General features: G+C 39.1%; 1 protein-coding gene across 7 annotated transcripts in view; it reads left to right on the top strand.

The window, feature by feature from the left end:
• NFIB (nuclear factor I B) overlaps positions 1 to 19634 on the top strand; it is a 220841-nt gene that overhangs the window by 114917 nt on the left and 86290 nt on the right. For all 7 annotated transcript variants that reach the window (XM_084627865.1, XM_084627864.1, XM_084627870.1 and 4 more), the window contains exon 3: positions 15456 to 15509. In XM_084627865.1, coding sequence (XP_084483991.1) covers positions 15456 to 15509 — 54 coding nt within the window. The remainder of the gene's footprint in view (positions 1 to 15455; positions 15510 to 19634) is intronic.

Here is a 19634-nt window from a genome sequence, read left to right as displayed (position 1 = left end):
AGAGTAACAGCCGTGTTAGTCTGTATTCGCAAAAAGAAAAGGAGGACTTGTGGCACCTTAGAGACTAACCAATTTATTTGAGCATGAGCTTTCGTGAGCTACAGCTCACTTCATCGGATGCATTCAGTGGAAAATACAGTGGGGAGATTTATATGTATAGAGAACATGAAACAATGGGTGTTACCATACACACTGTAATGAGAGTGATCAGGTAAGGTGAGCTATTACCAGCAGGAGAGCAGGGGGGAAATAACCTTTTGTTATTAAATAACCTTTTGTCGTGATAATCAAGGTGGGCCATTTCCAGCAGTTCACAAGAACGTCTGAGGAACAGTGGGGGGTAGAGGGGGGGAAATAAACATGGGGAAATAGTTTTATGTTGTGTAATGACCCATCCACTCCCAGTCTCTATTCAAGCCTAAGTTAATTGTATCCAGTTTGCAAATTAATTCCAATTCAATAGTCTCTCGTTGGAGTCTCTTTTTGAAGTTTTTTTGTTGAAGAGTTGCCACTTTTAGGTCTGTAGTCGAGTGACCAGAGAGATTGAAGTGTTCTCCAACTGGTTTTTGAGTGTTATAATTCTTGATGTCTGATTTGTGTCCATTTATTCTTTTACATAGAGACTGTCCAGTATTGGCCAATGTACATGGCAGAGGGGCATTGCTGGCACATGATGTATCTATGAAAGAGAGAGAGAGAGTGTAAATGTAAATTATTTTATAATGGGAAGTATATTTTTTCCATGCTGTGTCCTTGAAAACCACTAAATCATATTGGCTCAGATTTTAACAAAACATTCATTTCTGGACAGAACAAATCTGGCAAATTTCAACCACAAAGGTAAAAGAATGAAAATATTATCCATAACTGAAAATGAGGCCCTGGAATGGAACCACTTGTCCAACCTTAATTGCTGAGTAGTAGGATAAACTTAAACATCAGTCCATATGTATATCATACACCCAATTTTAAAAAAAGGTATAAGTGAAACCTTCCTTTCTCAGCAAACTTGTTTTCCTGAGCAACAGTTTTCTTTCTTCTCCCATCTTTTTCTTTTAAAGTGATTAAAACATTTATCACCCTTTCATCATATACTTGTACATTGTAGTAGGAACGAGCCTTTTTCTCTGTCTCACATCAAAACTTGCAGCATAACTCTAGATTCTTTTTACTTTTGGCCTTTTCAGGGACTGTTTGGGAGTCTTAATAGCAATAATGGATCAATCATTGCAGTGAATTCTGAGTTTCATTAGTTGCAAATGCATCAGTATATGTGAGGCTTGAATCTCTACTCTTTTACACCAGTTTTAGGCCAGTTTAACAGAATCAGGAACATGATGCTTCCTTGGACATGCTACAAGTACAGGCAAAGAAAATCCTGGAGCTTTTAACCTGGGAGGCACCTCATTTATAATGCTTTTGACTCCCAACAAAGACAACCTTGTGGTGTATTAAGGTCTGTGGTCTGGATGGGCGGCTCTCCTCTGGGTAGACTTCCCAGTATCATGGGCCCTGTGCCCTCTATAACTTCAGCAGACGCTCACATAAGAAGGAAAAATATAACTCATCTGTGTTAAATACTGGGTGAGTAATACATAGATAGCATAATTTATATATTGAGTGTGAAATATCTATAGTAAATCAGAACACTTTTGCCAAAAACAGTGTTAAATAAAAATCTGCAATTTACCGTTAGTCATGCTATACTTGACTCTGTTGAATGTAAACAGATGCAATACTAGTACTCAAACATTCCCACTAGGTGTCTTAGAGATCAGAAGTTGTGCCCATTCCTCTCAGCAGCAATCTGAAAGTTTGCCCCTGCATATGCAGTACGAACTGCAAAATGTATTTGAAAATATACAGTGCCATCCACCCTGTTGTTATACTAGAGGTTATTTTAGATAAACAGCAATATAGTTCAAATAAATGATCCTGAAAACTTAAATCATGGCTGCTACGGTATCCTTGCACTTCAATGTCTCTTGCCTGCCCACAGCGCTAGACATGATAAATACGATCTAATGATGGAGGAATCTTCTGATAAACAACAATGCAATATATGCTATATAGGGTTTAGATACAGTAGGATAATATCAAAATTTCTATTAAAAGTTTCATTAAAAATTGATGCTGGGCTCAAACACATTTGCACTTACTGGCACAGCGATCACCTCACACTGTTCATTGTTGGCTTTGACCAATCATTCCTCCTTTCTGGAATGCACAAGAAAAGTCTTTTCTAGTCTTAGCCTGGAGTTCTTTAATAAACCAATATTTTAACTGAATTGTTGCTGTTTTCACTATTAGCATGTGGTGTTGTGGAGTACTTACTATTTTAGGAGACTGGCATGGATGGGGATAATACTTACCTTAGAGGGGCCTGGTGAGGCTCTGATAATTAATGTTTGTAAAGTACGTTGAGACTGTTGGATAGAAAGTGCTATAGACAGGCGAAGTACCATTATAAAGTTTAATATTATGATGAGGTGGGGGTTCTGGTTATTAATATTATATATAGCAAAATATATTTATTCCTGTTAAAAAGAAATACAGTTCTCTCCTTATAGGACCTGTTGTACTGTACAGGTGCTAAAGCCTGTAGATGCCACTAGGGCAGGGGCTGACAACCTGCGGCATGCATGCTAAAGGTGGCACGTGAGCTGATTTTTACTGGCATGCTGCCAGCCGGAGTCCCGGCCGCCACCACCCCTTGCTCAGCCTGCCTGGGTGAACAGAACCCCAGACCGGCAGCAGGCTGAGCGGGGCCGGCGGCCCAGGACCCCTGATCTGCTCAGCCCGCCGCCGGCCTGGGGTTCTGTCCTCTGGTGTAGTGTATTAACTTTCTCCCTGTAGGAATGTGATATTTGCGGAGCACCAGGACGGGCAGCCGTAAGTAGTAAACTGTAAGCAGCACATTCCTACGGGGAGAAATTTAATTCGCTAAACCTGGCCCCACTAGGCCCGCTCACGGTCTGGAGTTCTCAAAATATGTTCTCTCACCCCTTATCAAAAGTTACACTACAATTAGCTTAAAAACTTGAAAACTTAAAAACTTTGTATGTTACAGTAATTGTTAAAAAATGTAACATGTTAATAAATACATAGGTTTGATGAAACCAAGAAGTTGTACTTACGTGCCTGTGCTTAATTTGTGTTTTCAATGATTTACCTTCTAAAAAAATCTCGCATGTCTCACACCCCCAAAAAGGGCATCTCGCATCCCTAGGGGGTGTGTGCACCCCAGGTTAAGAACCACTGCACTGAACTGATAAGATCTGCATTTTAATTTAATTTTAAATGAAGCTACTTAAACATTTTAAAAACCTTGTTTACTTTACATATAACAATAGTTTAGTTACAATAATATAGACTTAGAGAGAGAGACCTTCTAAAAACGTTAAAATGTATTACTGGCACGCGAAACCTTAAAATAGAGTGAATAAATGAAGACTCGGCACACCACTTCTGAAAGGTTGTCAACCCCTGCACTAGGGGTATGACTATACTGCAAAGAACCACTCACAGTGCCAAGTCTCAAAGCCCAGGTCGATTGACTCAGGCTCACAGGGCCTAGGCTGCAGACATTGCAGCTCAGGCAGAAGACAGAGCTCAGAGACCCTTTCCCCTCACAGAGGCTCAGAGCCCAGGCTCCAGCAGCCCGAGCTGGACCAGCTATGCTGCTATTTTTGCCCTGCAGTCTGAGCTCTGTAAACCGAGTCAGCTGACCAAGGCTCTGAGACTCACTGCTCTGGGTTTTATTTTTTAGCGAAGAAAACTGATTTCACAGTTGTATGCTTATCCTCAGTAAAGACACTATTTTTAGGCTGTCTTATGTAACGGAAAACATGTTATCTCATGACCACTTGTTGTTCTAAGGGCCAAAAATACTATTCAGTGGGTGAAATCCTGGCTCCATTAAAGTCAGTGCAGAAATTTTCATTGACTTCAGTGGGGCCAGGTTTCACCCCACGTCTTTAGTTGGTCAGATCACATGAAAATAAGATTAACTTTTTGTGTCTTTCACAATATAATGGTTCTGTGTGGAAAAACTTAGTAGGTGAAGGATATATGCAATTTTGGCTCTGCTTCATTTCTGTTATTGTATCTGAGAACATGGAGTATCTCATTAATCTGTATGTTATGCAAGGTTTTTATTTCTAACTCTCCGATTAAGCTTTTCACTGTGATAGCATTCCAGCTCATATTTTCCAAGTGCTACCTTTTACACTACATACCGGACTATAAAAGATTTCTTGGTTTCCCAGAACAATTGTACATTACAAAGCATCGCTGAAATCCACGATATCTCCCAGATGGGAAAGATTATGCATTCATATCTCATCTTTTCCCTACTGTATCCAAAAACTTTTGGAAAGAAACTTTATTATATCACATTCATCCACATGTGGCAAGATATCTACATAAATCTCCCCTTAAAGTACCTGTCAAAGAAGAGATCAGCCAATATTATGAGCTATGGGAAGTGTTGATTTCAGGTCATGAAAGAAATATAAATCTTTTAACTTTTGTTTTGTTTGATTGTATCCCATGCAAAAATGTATCTATAAAACAGCAGGACAAAGTTGTTCAGTTTCCAAAAACAATAACATATGGGCCTTTATAAATTGTATAAGAAATATTTTGAATAAATAAGTGTTGTGATTTATTTTACATAAACAAATGAGGGAATTTAAATTTTAAAAAATAAATCTGTACATGGAACACAAAGCTGAAAAGTTTGCTTATTGCTCTTTTGGTTCTAGTAAGTGTTTCCTTGAATTTGTTTCCTCTAGAGGAAAACTGGATTTAGTCCCAGTGTTCCATTTCTTAACTAGGGAAGTTTAAAAACTAAACAAGAGCTGAGCCAGTTAATTAATTTAATTGAGATTACAAATGAAAAAACATATTACATAATATTGATTTAATTACTACTTTATATTTACCTTTTTAAAACGCTCCGTAGAAAAGTTAATAATCTTGACGATGACCAGTTTGGTGATTTTATAGCAGAAGATTGAGCGACTCTTAAAACAAGAAGTGAACCTGGGAGTGAGTCATGACCTTTTGGATTTCTAAATTCCCTAAGCAACACAGAGATAACATACTCCAATAATGGTGGGGGGGGTGGGGTGGGCGAGATGTTTTCCCCCCTTTTTTTTTTAAAAAACTTGTGGTTGCCCCTGGGCTGCTTTTTTAAAGATCCACGAACACTAAAAGTCAGAATCATTTCAAAGTTAACATTATAGCTCAGCAGTTATAGTACTATCATGGAACAAGATAACATGCCCAGCACAAGCTGCATGAGTTCCTTACAAGTACCCAATTGGCTCCTGAAATGGTGTGTTCATGTTAACCAAATCCTGCCTTCTCTGAGTCAGTTCAGCATCTACTCCTTAATTCTCATTACAGCTCCCTGAAGTAGGGGCTAATGATAGGTAAGCAAAAGGGAAGGAGGCAGGAAGGTAGTTGGCTGAATGAATTTTCACTAGGTTACTGGTTTGAATATACCAGTAGTCTGTAATAACTGACTGTATTATTTTTGTAGTTATTCAGTGTATACAAATGAGTTTGATGGTTATATTCAGATTTCTAGAAGGCAGGCCCACAAACTGACAACTACTAAGACCATTTCAGGATATAATGGGTGACAGAACTGCTCTCTGTAGCCTAGAGATACATGGTCCTTCCACAGCATGGTTGAGGTACATTGGCAGGTCAGTGTTGTGTGGGTAACATTGAACGGCTGCCACAAGTGCTCTGGGTAAATGCCTGACTTCAGTTTCTCAGGGTGTCAATCCAGCACCATTCATGTGAGCACTAAATTCTCTGTAAACATTTAAAGCCAGATCCTGATACCCTTACTTACATTGAGTAGTACCTCACTTCAGAGCAGTCCTAATGAATGAGATTACTTGTAGAATAAGAGTATCAAAATGAGGCCCTTATCAAAGAAAGAATTTATACAATGGAAGAGATGTCTCAATCTCTGTCTGTGAAATGGAAGATGCTGATATTGATATGTACTTTCTGTGAAAATATGTGAAACTATCTCCTGCCAACACCCCATTCACACAAGCCAACCTCCTTGCTTTTGATGCTGCTGTTTCGTCCTTGGTGTAAACCAGAGGTGGGCAAACTATGGCCCAGGGGCTGCATCTGGCCCTTTAGACATTTTAATCTGGCCCTAGAGCTCCTGCCAGGGAGTGGGGTCCGGGGTTTGCCCCTCTCCGGTACTCAAGCCAGGGAGTGGGGTCAAAGGCTTGCTCTGCTCTGCTCGTGCCATGGCTTTGCGTGGTTCCTGGAAGCAGCGGCATGCTGTCCCTGCCCCGTGGCCAATGGGAGCTGCAGGAGGCAGCGCCTGTGGAAGGGGCAGTGCGCAGAGCTGCCTGGCTGCGCCTCTGCATAGGAGCCAGAGGCAGGACATGCTGCTGCTTCCAGGAGCTGCTTGAGGTAAGCTGTGCCTGGAGCCTGCACCCCTGACCCCCTCCCATGCCCCAACCCCCTGCTCCAGAACTGATCACCCTCCTTCTATCCAAACCCCTTGGTCCCAGTCCAGAGCACCCTCCTGCACCCCCAACCCCGCATCCCCAGCTGGAGCCCTCACCCCCCCTGCACCCCAACCCTCTGCCCCAGTCGACAGCCCTGCTCCCACACCCTGAACTCTTCATTTCTGGCCCCACCTCAGAACCTGCACCCACAGCCGGAGCCCTCACCCATTCCTGCACCCCAATCCCCAATTTCATGAGCATTCATGGTCCACCGTAGAATTTCCATACTCTGATGTGGCCCTTGGGCCAAAAAGTTTGCCCACCCCTGGTGTAAATTGTAACACATACAGTAATTGTCTAGGGGTTCCCAATAAAAAAAATAGTCATAGTCAACATTTCACAATATTGAGTCTGTTAATCAAATTTGCAATGAAGGTAGTTCCAAAGAATACAGTGGCCTATACAAAGTGAGAAAACAAAAACTTTCCCACACATTTGAATACTTATGCAAGACCAGGGAAGCTTTACACAATTTTTCAATGTCAGAGTTTATGATGTTATTTTAACAAACATTTAATAGAATGAAAATAAAATGTTGCCCAACGTGTACAAGTGATAACCAAACTCTTACATCATGTGAACCAGTGAGGACAATGCACTTAAATTTTAAGCTACACGGTGATTTAGAGTAATCAGGTGTAAAACGGATAACTTATGCAATAAAAGAAGTTGATTCTGGAAGATTAATTAGAAGACTCTACAAAGTTTATCAGTTAGCTTCTTGAAGTGAAATGCCACAGATGTTAGAAATTAAAGGTCTAGCAAAATTAGAAAAAGAATGATAAACAGTATTCTTTAAAAAGCAGACTGTTGAAGGACTGGACGTTTGTTTTTCTTTATTTCATTTTAGCTGGTCATATTGTTTTCCTTGGTATTTTTTGCTTTTTGTTGCTGTTTCTTTCTCTCTCACCCCGCCTTACTCCCTTCATTTCTTCTATCCCTAAGCTTTCCCCTCAGTCATGCCTACCATTATAATCTAAGCTGTCAGATCCGTCACTGAAAGGTAGCAGCTACATTGAGAAAACCAGTTAAACTGGTTCAACAGCTACACTAGTGTTTGCTGTCTGCAATGGCACTGTGACACTGGAGGGTGACATTTGGGGATGCGTTGGTACTTAACCTTTCTCACAGTACGTGCAGTCACAGTACAAGACACTCACCTACCAGCTATGTATAGGCCTGAATAGAGTCAAGTTGGTTCTTGGATGGTGTCAGATCTGTCCATTCCCTGTGCCTCACCGTATACCCCAACCCCTAGAATAGCAAAGAATGAGAGAGAAAGATAAAATAAAAAGAAACTTCACTTTGTTTTTATGTTTTGTAATATGAATTTTTTTCACAGGAATTCACCTGAAAAGCACAAAGGAGGGAAAGGAAGTCTTATGCAGCAGCCACTGCTTGCAAATGTATTTACACACATGCACACACAACACAGTGTAAAAATAATGGAATAAATGAATCAAAAGAATAAAATCAATATACCTACAGTACCTCACTGAGCACCCCTGCCCAAAGGCAACAGTGACTACCATAGTATGCTCTAGGCCCAGAGACCGTCTGACAGTTGAAGCTGTTGATCTTTCATCATGGCATCTGCTATAGTGAGAGCATAGCAAGGTATATCTCCTGCTCCTCACAACGTGTGTGTGTGTGTGTTAGTGTAAGACAGAGCCATTTGAGGGGCAAACAAAAAAGGTGAGCAGGTGCAAATAGACGAGGCATCTGCTCCAGGGAAATCCAGGAAACTGAGCCTGGAATTGTACTATAGGTACAACAATCCATAGAACAATCCATAGGCCTGGCAGTGGTATGGGGGGGGGCGGGGGGGGAGGGGAGAGAGAGAGGGAGTGTGTGTGTGTGAGAGAGAGAGAGAGTTGGTTGGGTGGAGGGGAGGCATATTGCTTGCACCTGAAACAGGATAGCTAGTGTGGATGTACTGCACTATAGCAACTTAACTAACTTAACTAACTTAACTTAAATAATAGTGGTGCAAGATGTAATGGTGCAATTATGTGGTATAGACAATGCCATACATCCTTTGGACATTCATGACACATTTTGTAATTTTAGTCCCAACAAGAGTTATACATCTTCTTTATTTTGGCTGCCAGCTCCTGTCCTCTGCTGTGGTTTATTTTTAAATTACTCTGAACTCTTCTTTCACCATTCACAAAAGTTAATTGTATCAGTCAGGGATCTAAGGTGGTAACTCCACAGTTAAGGTCTTGATCCTTGCAAATATTTATGCATGTGCTTAACTTTATTCACTTTGACTGCAATTACTCACAGGTATAAAGTTAAACATGTTTATAAGTGTTTGCAGAGTTTCAAATCTTGGCTGAACTTTGACCTCACTCCTCACCCCCAGTATTTACAAAAGAAGCTCATTGCCCTGAAATTTTGCTTGATTAGTCTTAAACCAGAGGTTTTTTTTTTTCTTTTTTTTTGAAATAAGTTACGGAAGATGCTTTTAGTTATAAGATGTAGAAAAGTTATAGTGGGTTTTTTTGTTTGATTTTAATTTGTTCTACCAAATGTTTTTCCAACCAGAACTCAAAACTGTGCACCAACTGCAAAAAGCTTAAAAGAACAAATTGGTTCATTGTGGAATGTGGATATAACTGTCATTTCTGAAACATGGTGGAATGAGAATAATCAATGGGCTCTCTTACTTGTTTACTGTGAACTATAAGAAAGAGATATTACACTGTAGAGTTGGAAAAGTAATGGTAAAGTATTCCATCAGGGGGTGAAGTTGAGGTGGAAAGTGTTGCTACTCTGTCTGGCTTCCCATGCGTTCCCTCCCACCCTTTGCATGCTGTGACAGATGGGGGTCTGGGAGAAGAAGACAAGGTGCTTTTTCTCCCTCTGTTCTGGCCTCCACTGTCACAAGCCTGCCACGCACTCTGCTATAGCAGGTGAATTTCTGCTGGATCTGTTAATTGGATGTGTACTCTTCCTGCTGCTCTTTGGGAGAGGGACCACATCTCCCCACCCTCCCACCCCTTCCCAGAGGTGAGGTCTAAGAGGGAGAACAGCTTTCTTTTCACTGCATGGGTGTCTAGCAACATTTTCACTCCCTCAGGAAGTTGGCATCCGGTGCCACTTCCTCTCTTCCCCAGTAGGGAGGGGCAGTATCAATGAATAATCTTCTCTTCACTCCCTGACGTGGGACCCAGCAGATCCTACACAAGTAAGTTCAGTTTCTTAGCATTTTCTGAGAGTTGCCTAAGCCCAGACGGAATGAGCAGTGCTCCAGTCATCAGGTTTCACCAGCAAATCTGAGAATGTGGGAATACTGATCTCCCACTCTAGGGCTGAGGCTCCAGGGGAAACATACCAACACACTTTGACTCTTGTGTTTCATGCTTTCTATAGAAAGAAAATTTCCAGACGGAGAGAATGTAAGGTAGAGTCTATATGTATAAAAATCCTGAGTCTTAAGAATTTAAACATACTGCTGGCATGCACTTCAGAACAGTAATAGTGAATATAGTGAAGGCTGAGAAATCTTAGGGTTGCAACAAAATCTACTGGAACAGTAATAAAGGGTGACTTGTGCTATCCAGAGATAAATTGTGTTGTTTAGCCATTGGGGTAATGATTTCTCAGTACCATCAACCATTGGCTTTTGGAACAGTTAATTCTGGAGAAAAGCAGAGGAGAAGCTACATTTGATGTAGTTCTGAGAAACCCACAGGAATCAATCCCAGGAAGTACTATAAGTGTACTGAGACAATAAATAATGGGAAATCCATTATAATTAGCTTTGAGACATCTATACAGGAGACTCAATCCAAGGGCTAGTGCTGTGAGACTGAATTTTAAGCAGGGTGATTTTTAAAAGAATCCAAAAGACTGGTTAAGTTAGTAAGAAGCAGCCTAAAGGAAAAAGTTGGAAAATTCAAATCCGTAAAATCTCAATGGAGGAGCTTTTGTCTGTCTGAATAAGCATACTTATGCATGAATGTGTATTTGCTTCAAGTTGGTTGCCAAAAATTCTCTCTCTCTCTCTCTATCTATCTATCTATATATATATGGCTTCTTGGAAAGCAATATTCATGCACAAAATTATTTGGTGAGAATGTGACAAGACAAAATTGAATCTAAAATCAGCTAGAAGACAATAAATCTGGCTCATGTCTTTCTCCATCAGTTGTGAAGGAAACCCTGCCATTTTTAAATCTGGAATCCATGAACTTAGCCAAATGCTCTTGTACAGAAGAGAACAAGAAAAGATTTTAAAAAGTCTTAACATTTACTATGCCTGCTTACTTTCTATGGCTCTCCCTAAAGTCCTCAGTCCTTCTTTAGAAAAGCAATGCTTCGGTCACTCTTTTCAGACACTGTTTCTGTTGATAATGGTTAAGTTATCGAGTTAGGAACCAAAAAATATATCATAGGCATGATTCCATTATACTTTGTACACTTTTACACACCTTTGCAAATCAGAAGGGTAGCACTTTGTACAAGTATCAGGGCCTGATTCAAAGCTCATTGACATCAAGATAAAAGGCACTGGAGGCCCCATGTGTCTTAGACTGAACACAAAATTCAGAATATTAAATTACTTGCACTCATTCTTTGCAAGAACCCATAGTCACAAATATGTTAGTAGAATAATTGATCAAGACACTATGAAGGAATAAATTTGTAAAAATCATGATTTGGCAGTAGACAATTAAGAGAATAAAAAGCCAAATCTGATTTTATAAATTGTAATGAATAGGTCAACCACTTGTATCTGCAATTGTGGAAAATTCTATAATAATCGTGTTTTAATATTGGAATTTAAAAAAATTACTAATATAAAAAAATAAAGTTTAAAAATCCTGAAGGTTTCCACATTGGCAGGAAGTGACAGAGTAAAGCTAAAGGCATATTGCTCTGCAAGAGCTAAAGAAATCTCATTCTGTGTGCATTTTAGTGAATGGGAACAGCATGAGACTATAATGGTTATTTTCAGGTAGGGCTCAAAGTGAAAAATTGATCCAGTATAAAGTCTATCTGAACTCCCAGGTACCCCCTCTGTACTTTGTATTTATATGCATCTGCCACCCAGTTAACACCTCATTTATCTACACATCTGCAGTGACTTTACCCTTGGACCTCTGGTATGTAAAACCATTAATCCTCTGTGCTAGCTTTAATTTATATAATCAGAGACCGTATTTGCAGAAATAGAGAATGTATATTAGAATAATGCTATACTTAGTGCCAGATAGTGAACCGTTTATATGCATTAGCATTTATTTGCACAGTGGGAGCAAGTCCTTCATAATCGGTCCCTTTTCAGCACCCCACCACCCCCCAAAAAAGTTGGCATTACATTGAAACTTAGCTGATTTAAGTTTAAATATCATTGTTTTGTATTTTGCAAAATAATTACATGGTATCTTACCAAAAAATGCAAACACAAAGCATATGCATACAATGCAAAGAACTACATTTAAAGCAACATCTCAAAAATATTTTAGGCAGTTCAGAAAATTAAGAGTTACAGATGGGAATACAATACACAAAAGGACTTTGATCAGTGCTAATTATTAGCAATTGGTTATAAAATTACTTATAAAGAACAATACCATATATATCATTATAGGTTTATTCAAGAAACAGTGGCTTCTCTATAGTAACATCATTCAAATCACCTAGTTCTCTACACTCAAACACTTTCTTATCATTAGTTCAAGATGTTAAAGAAGCCAAAGTTTCAACCTAATGTTTTCTGATTAACCAATAACCTAAAAAAGCTAGAAATACTAATGAAATATTAATTCCAACAAATTTAAAGGCAGTCCAGAACATTAATATATTTTTCTTGTAGTCTTTGGTAATGTAGGTTAGACCTGTAAAAATATAAATTTGGAAGAAGAAAAAAAATTCAGCTCCCCTTTGTGACATCATACCACTTTTGTAACTAGTTCCTGATCTTTTGGCAATGAGACAGTAACAGTTAAGGGATGGTAGAAAGAAGTACTGTGCTAAGATTCACTGCTGTAGAGTCAAAATGGAAAGGTATCTGATAACTTGAGTTCTAGTTATGTCCCTGGGACTCGTCTGTGGAGGAGAACTTTCATGCACAGATCTATCCATTCTACCCGGAAAGGTGAGTTGGGAGGGTCTTGACATCAGTGATGGTGGATCATCAGGCTTTGGAAAACTGGTGGTGGGTCTGGGTGGGGCACTTATTGTCTCCATGGCACCCAGCAGAGTTCCCAGGAAAGAGTGGTTCTGGGGGTAGCTATGACCAAGAGAGTTCTAGGTGTCCCAAGCTGCCAGAGAGTAGAGGGCAGGCCTGCAGGAAGGCCTGTGTTCCAAGCAAACCATGGGCATTCAGAGTTGTGGGGGGGCCTCACCCTCTCATCCTTTGTGCTTGGGGACTTTAGTTCTTTGATGGAAGAATGCAGAAAAAAATTCCATGACAAAAGGTTAGTGGTGTTTCCTGTGTGGGTTCTGTACAGTTGGGAAACTATCGCATCATATGTTGATAATGAGGAATTTAATTTTTATTCTAATGCAATTTCTAATAGCATTTTTATATATTCATTTCTTCCAAAACTTTTGATAACCCTCAGAACTCTTGTATTACATGACCTAGCGTTATTTTCTGGTGATTCAGTTTTATGATATAGATTACCTACCAGAACTTTAACAAGCGCTGTACAGCTTCAAGTCTGTATTTTTACTTGCATGGATTTTTCCCTTATATATTTCTTCTATAGAATCAGCTTATATAAACTAAATAAATCTATTTTAGATTCTGACAAATCAAACCATGCCTTCAAACTTGGATAGCAGATTATACATATTTTAGTGAGACCTTAGAATAGTGGTAGAGGAAAGGATAAGTTATCAATGACTCATCCTGCATTACGAGCTCTTGTAGCTATAAAGAAAAGTGATGGGAACTGAGAGACAAGAGAGGTCCTCACTGAGGCCACTCTGTTTTTCCTTTTGTTTGCTAGACATTTTAATCTACCATTCACAGATATCTGCATTAGTTTGGGAGAGTTGTTTAAATAGAATGTCATAAAATATTAAATTGCCCAAGATAGGACCCGTGGCGAGGGTGAGGAAAAAAGGTTTTAAAGCCTCTGCCCATCTAACATAATCTGACCAGAGAAAAGAAGTGATCTCCAATCTCAGGTAGTTTGGCAGAAGAAGCGACAAGTGAGGAAACAAACCCATCTCAAGGCCAAACTAGTAATTGCCTTTGGAAAAGCAGAACAAGATAGAAACGTTCTAAAGCATCTCCAGCGATGGAGCTGTGGGGGGATGTGTTGTTGGAGGCAACCCCTGGAGCTATGGAGGAAATGTCCCCTGTGTTAAATAGGCAGGGCTTGCTGATGGGCAGCCTGTGTACCAACAGTAGCAGCAGCTATGAAGGCAAATTGGGGTGGATGTTGACCCTCTTCCTCCTCCAGGCATAAATATATGTCAGAATTTTATGTTTAATGGTAGCATGTGCAATGACTCTAACTATTTTAAAATTATCAGCCCTCCTGTTTCAATGTAGAAGCTTGATCATTTGCTATTAGCAGTGTCAGGAAGAAATTCCCCCTCATGGTGTGTTGTTGTATATTTAGGTTCTTTTTGGATTGGGGTACACCTTCCTCTGAAGGATCCTGCATTGGCTGCTCCAAGGGGCAGGACCTAGTCTGGTATGGCAATTTCTATGTTCCCATGCCATACACGTGTACACCTATGCTATTACTGAGTAATGCTGCATAGTAGGGCAATGGTGTTTTTTTAAATTCAGATTATGACACTGCTGGATGTTTTAATATATATATATAGAGAGAGAGCAACAGATTGTTGTGGAAAGGTTTAATCTTGAATTAAAAAGGAAGTAAAAGTACCTCTGCTTTAGTTTCCTGTCTTTTCTGTATTTAAGTTTTCTCTGCATGTTGTATTTTGTAAATGATACTTTGTGGTGGTGGAGTGAGGGCTCTTGACCAAATATAGCCATATAAATGTTTAGGGAAGATGTAACTTATATTGCTGCTGTGGGAATGTAGCAAAGAATAGTTATAATCATTTTTATGAATGAGGATTGTACTTAGCATCTGCTACGTATACATCAGATTGTATTCTTCTCTTCATGCCTTATGCACATACATCCAGAGCAGAATGCACTTCACTTACTTTTCTTCTGTAGATGTCAATGTGGATATAACTAGCAGATAGGATGCGGGGTTTGTTTTTGTCACTTTTGGCATGCTACATCTGTTCCATTCACGGTGCCCACTGTAGGCAGAACCAGAACACAGGAGTTGCACTATATCAAGTCAGACCATTGGGCCATCAGATAGAGTAATTTGCCTTCAGTAGTGACCAATGCCTGATGCCTGAAAGGAGCAGCAAATGGGAATTGTCATATCAGAGTACTCCAATCATCCACCTAGTCCATTATTCTGTCTCGACAGTGGCAATACCAAATGTTTCAGAGGAAGATGTAAAACCTGCTACCCAAACCCACCTAGCTACTTATGCAGGGTTGCACATATGGGAGGATGGAGGGTATTTCTTCCTGACCCCTGTGTTGATGTCTACGCTCTGAGTATTTGCCTGGAGGGCATTCTTCTTCAGTTTTGGTTGATCACCCACCCTCTTTGATCACCTCTGAAAATAATATTAAGCCTTTCTCTTCTGGTTCTTTTCCTTTTTCTGGTTAGTACTCCAATGATCTCTCATTAATATTGGTTTTCTCATACTGTATGACCTGTGTGCATGTAACCACTTGGCTGTCACACAGTATGTTTCTACAGAAATGTCTTCATGTAGAAAGGCAGGGAAATGACCTTATAATTAAATTAATACTTTGTTCTTAAAGAAGCTTCATAAGGGTTGTGAGATACTTTCAAAACAAATTATTAAAACATTTATTTGATTTCTTTGTAGATTCTGGACAATCAGGAAGTCCAAGCCACAATGATCCTGCCAAGAATCCACCAGGTAAATATGAGTTCCAGGACATGTGCAATGTAACATTGTTTGAGAACAAAGATACTACTGTTAATAGTTAAAAGAGTGCATAATTGGTCAGCAACCTATTTTGCACTGCTAAGTACATATAATCAGGACACACTGAGATTATATTAGCTCTTTTGAAGTGGCAAATTCCTTGATTGTAGTTTCATCAAGATTCATTTAATCACAGGAATTTTTCTTTCTGTTCCTGCTTCTTAAAAGTTAAGAAGTGGGGGTTGGGCTAAGGGATAGGAGGCAACATCCTGAATCTCAGTACTCTGATAAAGGCCTCCAGAGGCTGAAGTTATTGCTGTACCAAGGCAATAACAATATTGCTCTGTCTTTAAAGTTAGTGACCAAGTCTACAAGAATGTTTGTTGCTGCAATTTTATTTTATGCATGCATTATAAATATACATATGCTTAGCTTATATACAAGGTTGTCAACTCACAATAGTTTTAAAAGCTCCATTGTTAGTAGTTGGGTTTCTTTTAAGTGATTCCAGTGATTATATGTGAATTGTCTCCACGAGAATTTCACTAAAAATAAAGGAATCAAAAGAAAATCAACACTAGACTTTGCCTTCCACATTGTTTAGGCTAAACACTAAATATTTTGATATAGTCATTCTAGGGCTGAGAATGAGCTATTCCATCCAAAGTCTGGTAAATCTGCTTCAGAGCTTCAATCTTGGTTTTTAAATAACGTTGTTTTTGTATAATTATTCACAGGGTAAGACAACACAAATAATGTTAGAGTCCTCCTCTCCCTAGCATTTTTCTTTGTTGGTCATGAGAGACACCCCTCCAAGTGAAGCATTACTGTATCCTCTTATTTCGGCCCTTAGCAAAGGTGTCTGTCTGGAATGAATTTAGGGTTAATGTCATTTGCTTTTTTTCTAATAACTGAGTGAATGCCAGCATCAATCTGATTAAGAGCTAGCTGGGTGATGTTGGAATGTTGCATGTACATACATATTTTCTGGATGCAGATGAGGAGCAACAACCTACACTGGAAACTCTGAAATAGTTTAGTATTAGGTGTTGATTAAAGCTTCTTGTAGCATGTTGCAGTAAAATGGGAGAATTCCTGGTTATATAATGTTAAAAAAAAAAGCAAAAGCAAATTGATTATATAACATAAAAAACAAAAAATAAATACAGGATAATCTGTAATTTTTTAAAATTTACAAAGCAGAGTACCTCTATAGTATGAGATTTCTTTAATATGGATATAGGTTTCTAGCTGAGGATCATTTTGGTTTACATTAAAGTTTGAAGCCACTTTTTTTGAGAGACCTTGATACTGTTTCCCTCCAAATTTTGTGGGATATCTGATTTGTTTTTTATTTCACTACAAAATATGATTATAGCACAAATTATATTGTGTAGTGCTTTAAAAATGCAAAAGCAACAACAAAAAAGCTTAAATTCCAACAGCATGGAAAGTTCTTCTAAGTCCTTTACTTTATTTTCCTGGAAGAAAGTTGGAATTTTCCAAAACTCAAATTGTTGAGCCTTCAAAAAATAGTTTAGTCTCTAATAAAGATTATGTTTTAATAATCTATTTGTGCAAGCTCCAGAGAGAATCCAAATGTTTTTGTAATACTCATCTGCCATTTTAAATATATTTATTGTGTATGTGTTTGTATACTACTACTAATAATAATAATAATTAATAATTAATTAATGCAACATTAAGGTTGAGAAATCAGGCAATACAAACGTCAGGAAGTACAGATTTAAAGACAAATGATTGACTTTATCTCATCCTGCTTATGTAGCCATTAAAGTATGGTCTCTTTATGTCATGGCATTATTTATCATAAAACACAACATATGTCAATCACAAAGTGGAATTTGTATTACAAGCTTACATGACTGTATGTACTATTGTGTGCTATGGTTTAATACAGACTCTGCATGTATGCTGAAAAATAAGAATTTTGTTTTCAAAGAAAAATAAACATTTGTGAAGTGATTATAGACATGTTGGGCACATTGTTAGAAAGCAAAGGTGTTATCTCAAATAAAACTGATCTGTATGATCAAATATTAATGTATAAAGTATCATGATTGAGAGCTCTTTGGGACACAGGTTCATTTTATTGTATTGTGCAGCACCTTGCAGAATGGGGCCTTCATCTCTAGTTGTGGCCTATCATTTCTACCCTAACAAAATTATAATAATAGACTGTTAGTATAGAAACCAGTGTAAAAAGAGTGTTGTAACTAGTCGTCCTTATGTCTAATTTTAAGACGGAAAAGTCCCTACCTTATAAAAGGTAAAGTAAAGCTATCTACTCTTACAAGATAATGACTCTGTGAAGGTGAGTTTGAAACAGCTGAGGACTTGCTTCCTGGTCAAGGGCAGAAGGCTGAATTAGGACTGACAGTCTATACACTCCCAGTTTATGAGACCTATAGTGCAGGCTAAGAGCCATTGGTGCCGTCACATAAGAAATAACTAGGGAATCAGCAGGGAGATGTTCCTGCAAGCGTAAGATCTCCCCCGTCATAGGTGTCTCCCGGCCTTGACACCTATTCCTTTCCTGCTCTCTACATTCTCTTCTGCCTTCTTCCCTTACTCCACCAACATCACCTCAGCATCATGTAAAATAATAGTTTTAAGAATGAAAATTAAGGCTTGGATCCATATCTGTACATAGACTACATTGTATTACATGACAGTATATAATGATATAGAGAAAGAATACCTATGTGCAAAAGAGGTGAAGTTAAGGATGATCTTTTAGCCAAGAGCAAATGGAAAAAGGAAAACGGGGAACTCAGCATTAACTACACTTTTTGTGACCAGTCAATATGAGGCTATAATTTTTGTAGGTATCATTTCTTTTTGGTTTCAGGTGATCCTACACTGAATAAGTTCACTGTACTTATCTCAGTTACAACTGTGGACATAATCCAGCAATAAATGTCCATGACCAAGTTGTGCAGTCCTCAGGGAGTCATGGATGCTGGCACCATGGCAGGCCAGCCTAGCCAGAGGAAAGGTTGATCTGGCTTGGAAGGGAAAATAACAAACAAACCTGCCCCTCTCAAACTTCTGCAATATGGAGGGGTGGACTTAGGTGACTGTAGGGAGGGAGTGCTCCTGTAAATGAACTAGCTGTCCCTGAAAAATAGAAGGCTATATCTTGCCTCACTTGAATCCTTTGCTCTGACTACAGAGGAGGGTTGGGCAGGCATACATCTGGGTGTCGTCTGCACATTGATGATACGTGAACTCATGAGCATTGCATGATTTCCCCATAGCGTCTTACGTAGTTGTTAAAGAGGAGGGAAGAAAGCATTGAGGTTTGTGGGACTCTACAAGACTGTACGAGGTAATGAGGAGAGGTTCATCATTATGAGATTTTTCAGAGAGGAATAACTGCTGTCCCACTGCCATTAAACCTCAAATGTGTTTCATTGGCACCATATAGTCATTGTGTCAAAGGCCACAGAGCATGTAAGCATAGAGGTTTGATTTCTGTTCAAGGCCAGGAGAATGTTGACCATCAGTGCCAGAAGGTCCATTCCTGTATCATGTTTTGATCTGATGCCTGGATATGAAGGAGCCAGCATGTTGGCAGAGATTAGGTGGTGTTAGAGTTTGGATGCCACTACTTTCTTAAGGATTTTGCCAAGAAAAAGGAGGTTGGAAACTGAGCAGTAGCTGGCGAGGCTGTTGGTATTAAGAATGGGTTTTTCTAGGTTTGGCTAGACTACTGCGTTCTTTAGGGTGTCTGGTAATTTGCCTTCTTAACCAAGGAGGGAGGGCAACACCACTTGCCAAACAAAAGACCATTAAGTGCACTTGCTGGAATTCTTTAAAATATATTCCTAAAAATACACTGAATGTTTTGATAGTATAATACAGTGTTAAGATTGTGTAGCTTGCGGTGGGAGTGGTATGTAGCTTTTGTAGTAGGATTCCAGGGGTGTCCTCCTTTAAGTTTTATTTTTCAATATCTTTCATGTGGTACATTTCAAAAGCACCAAACTTGTTCTTAAGGAGTCTCTTTATGAGTCTAGTTTTAAAGGTCACCTCTCTGCAGGGATAATTTTGCAATATCCAAAGAGACAGATGAACCCCACCCAAGTCAGA

Source organism: Lepidochelys olivacea, assembly GCF_965140295.1.
Source record: "Lepidochelys olivacea isolate rLepOli2 genome assembly, chromosome: 5".
In the NCBI taxonomy this organism is placed as follows: domain Eukaryota; kingdom Metazoa; phylum Chordata; order Testudines; family Cheloniidae; genus Lepidochelys; species Lepidochelys olivacea.
This window is presented reverse-complemented; position numbering and strand designations above follow the sequence as displayed.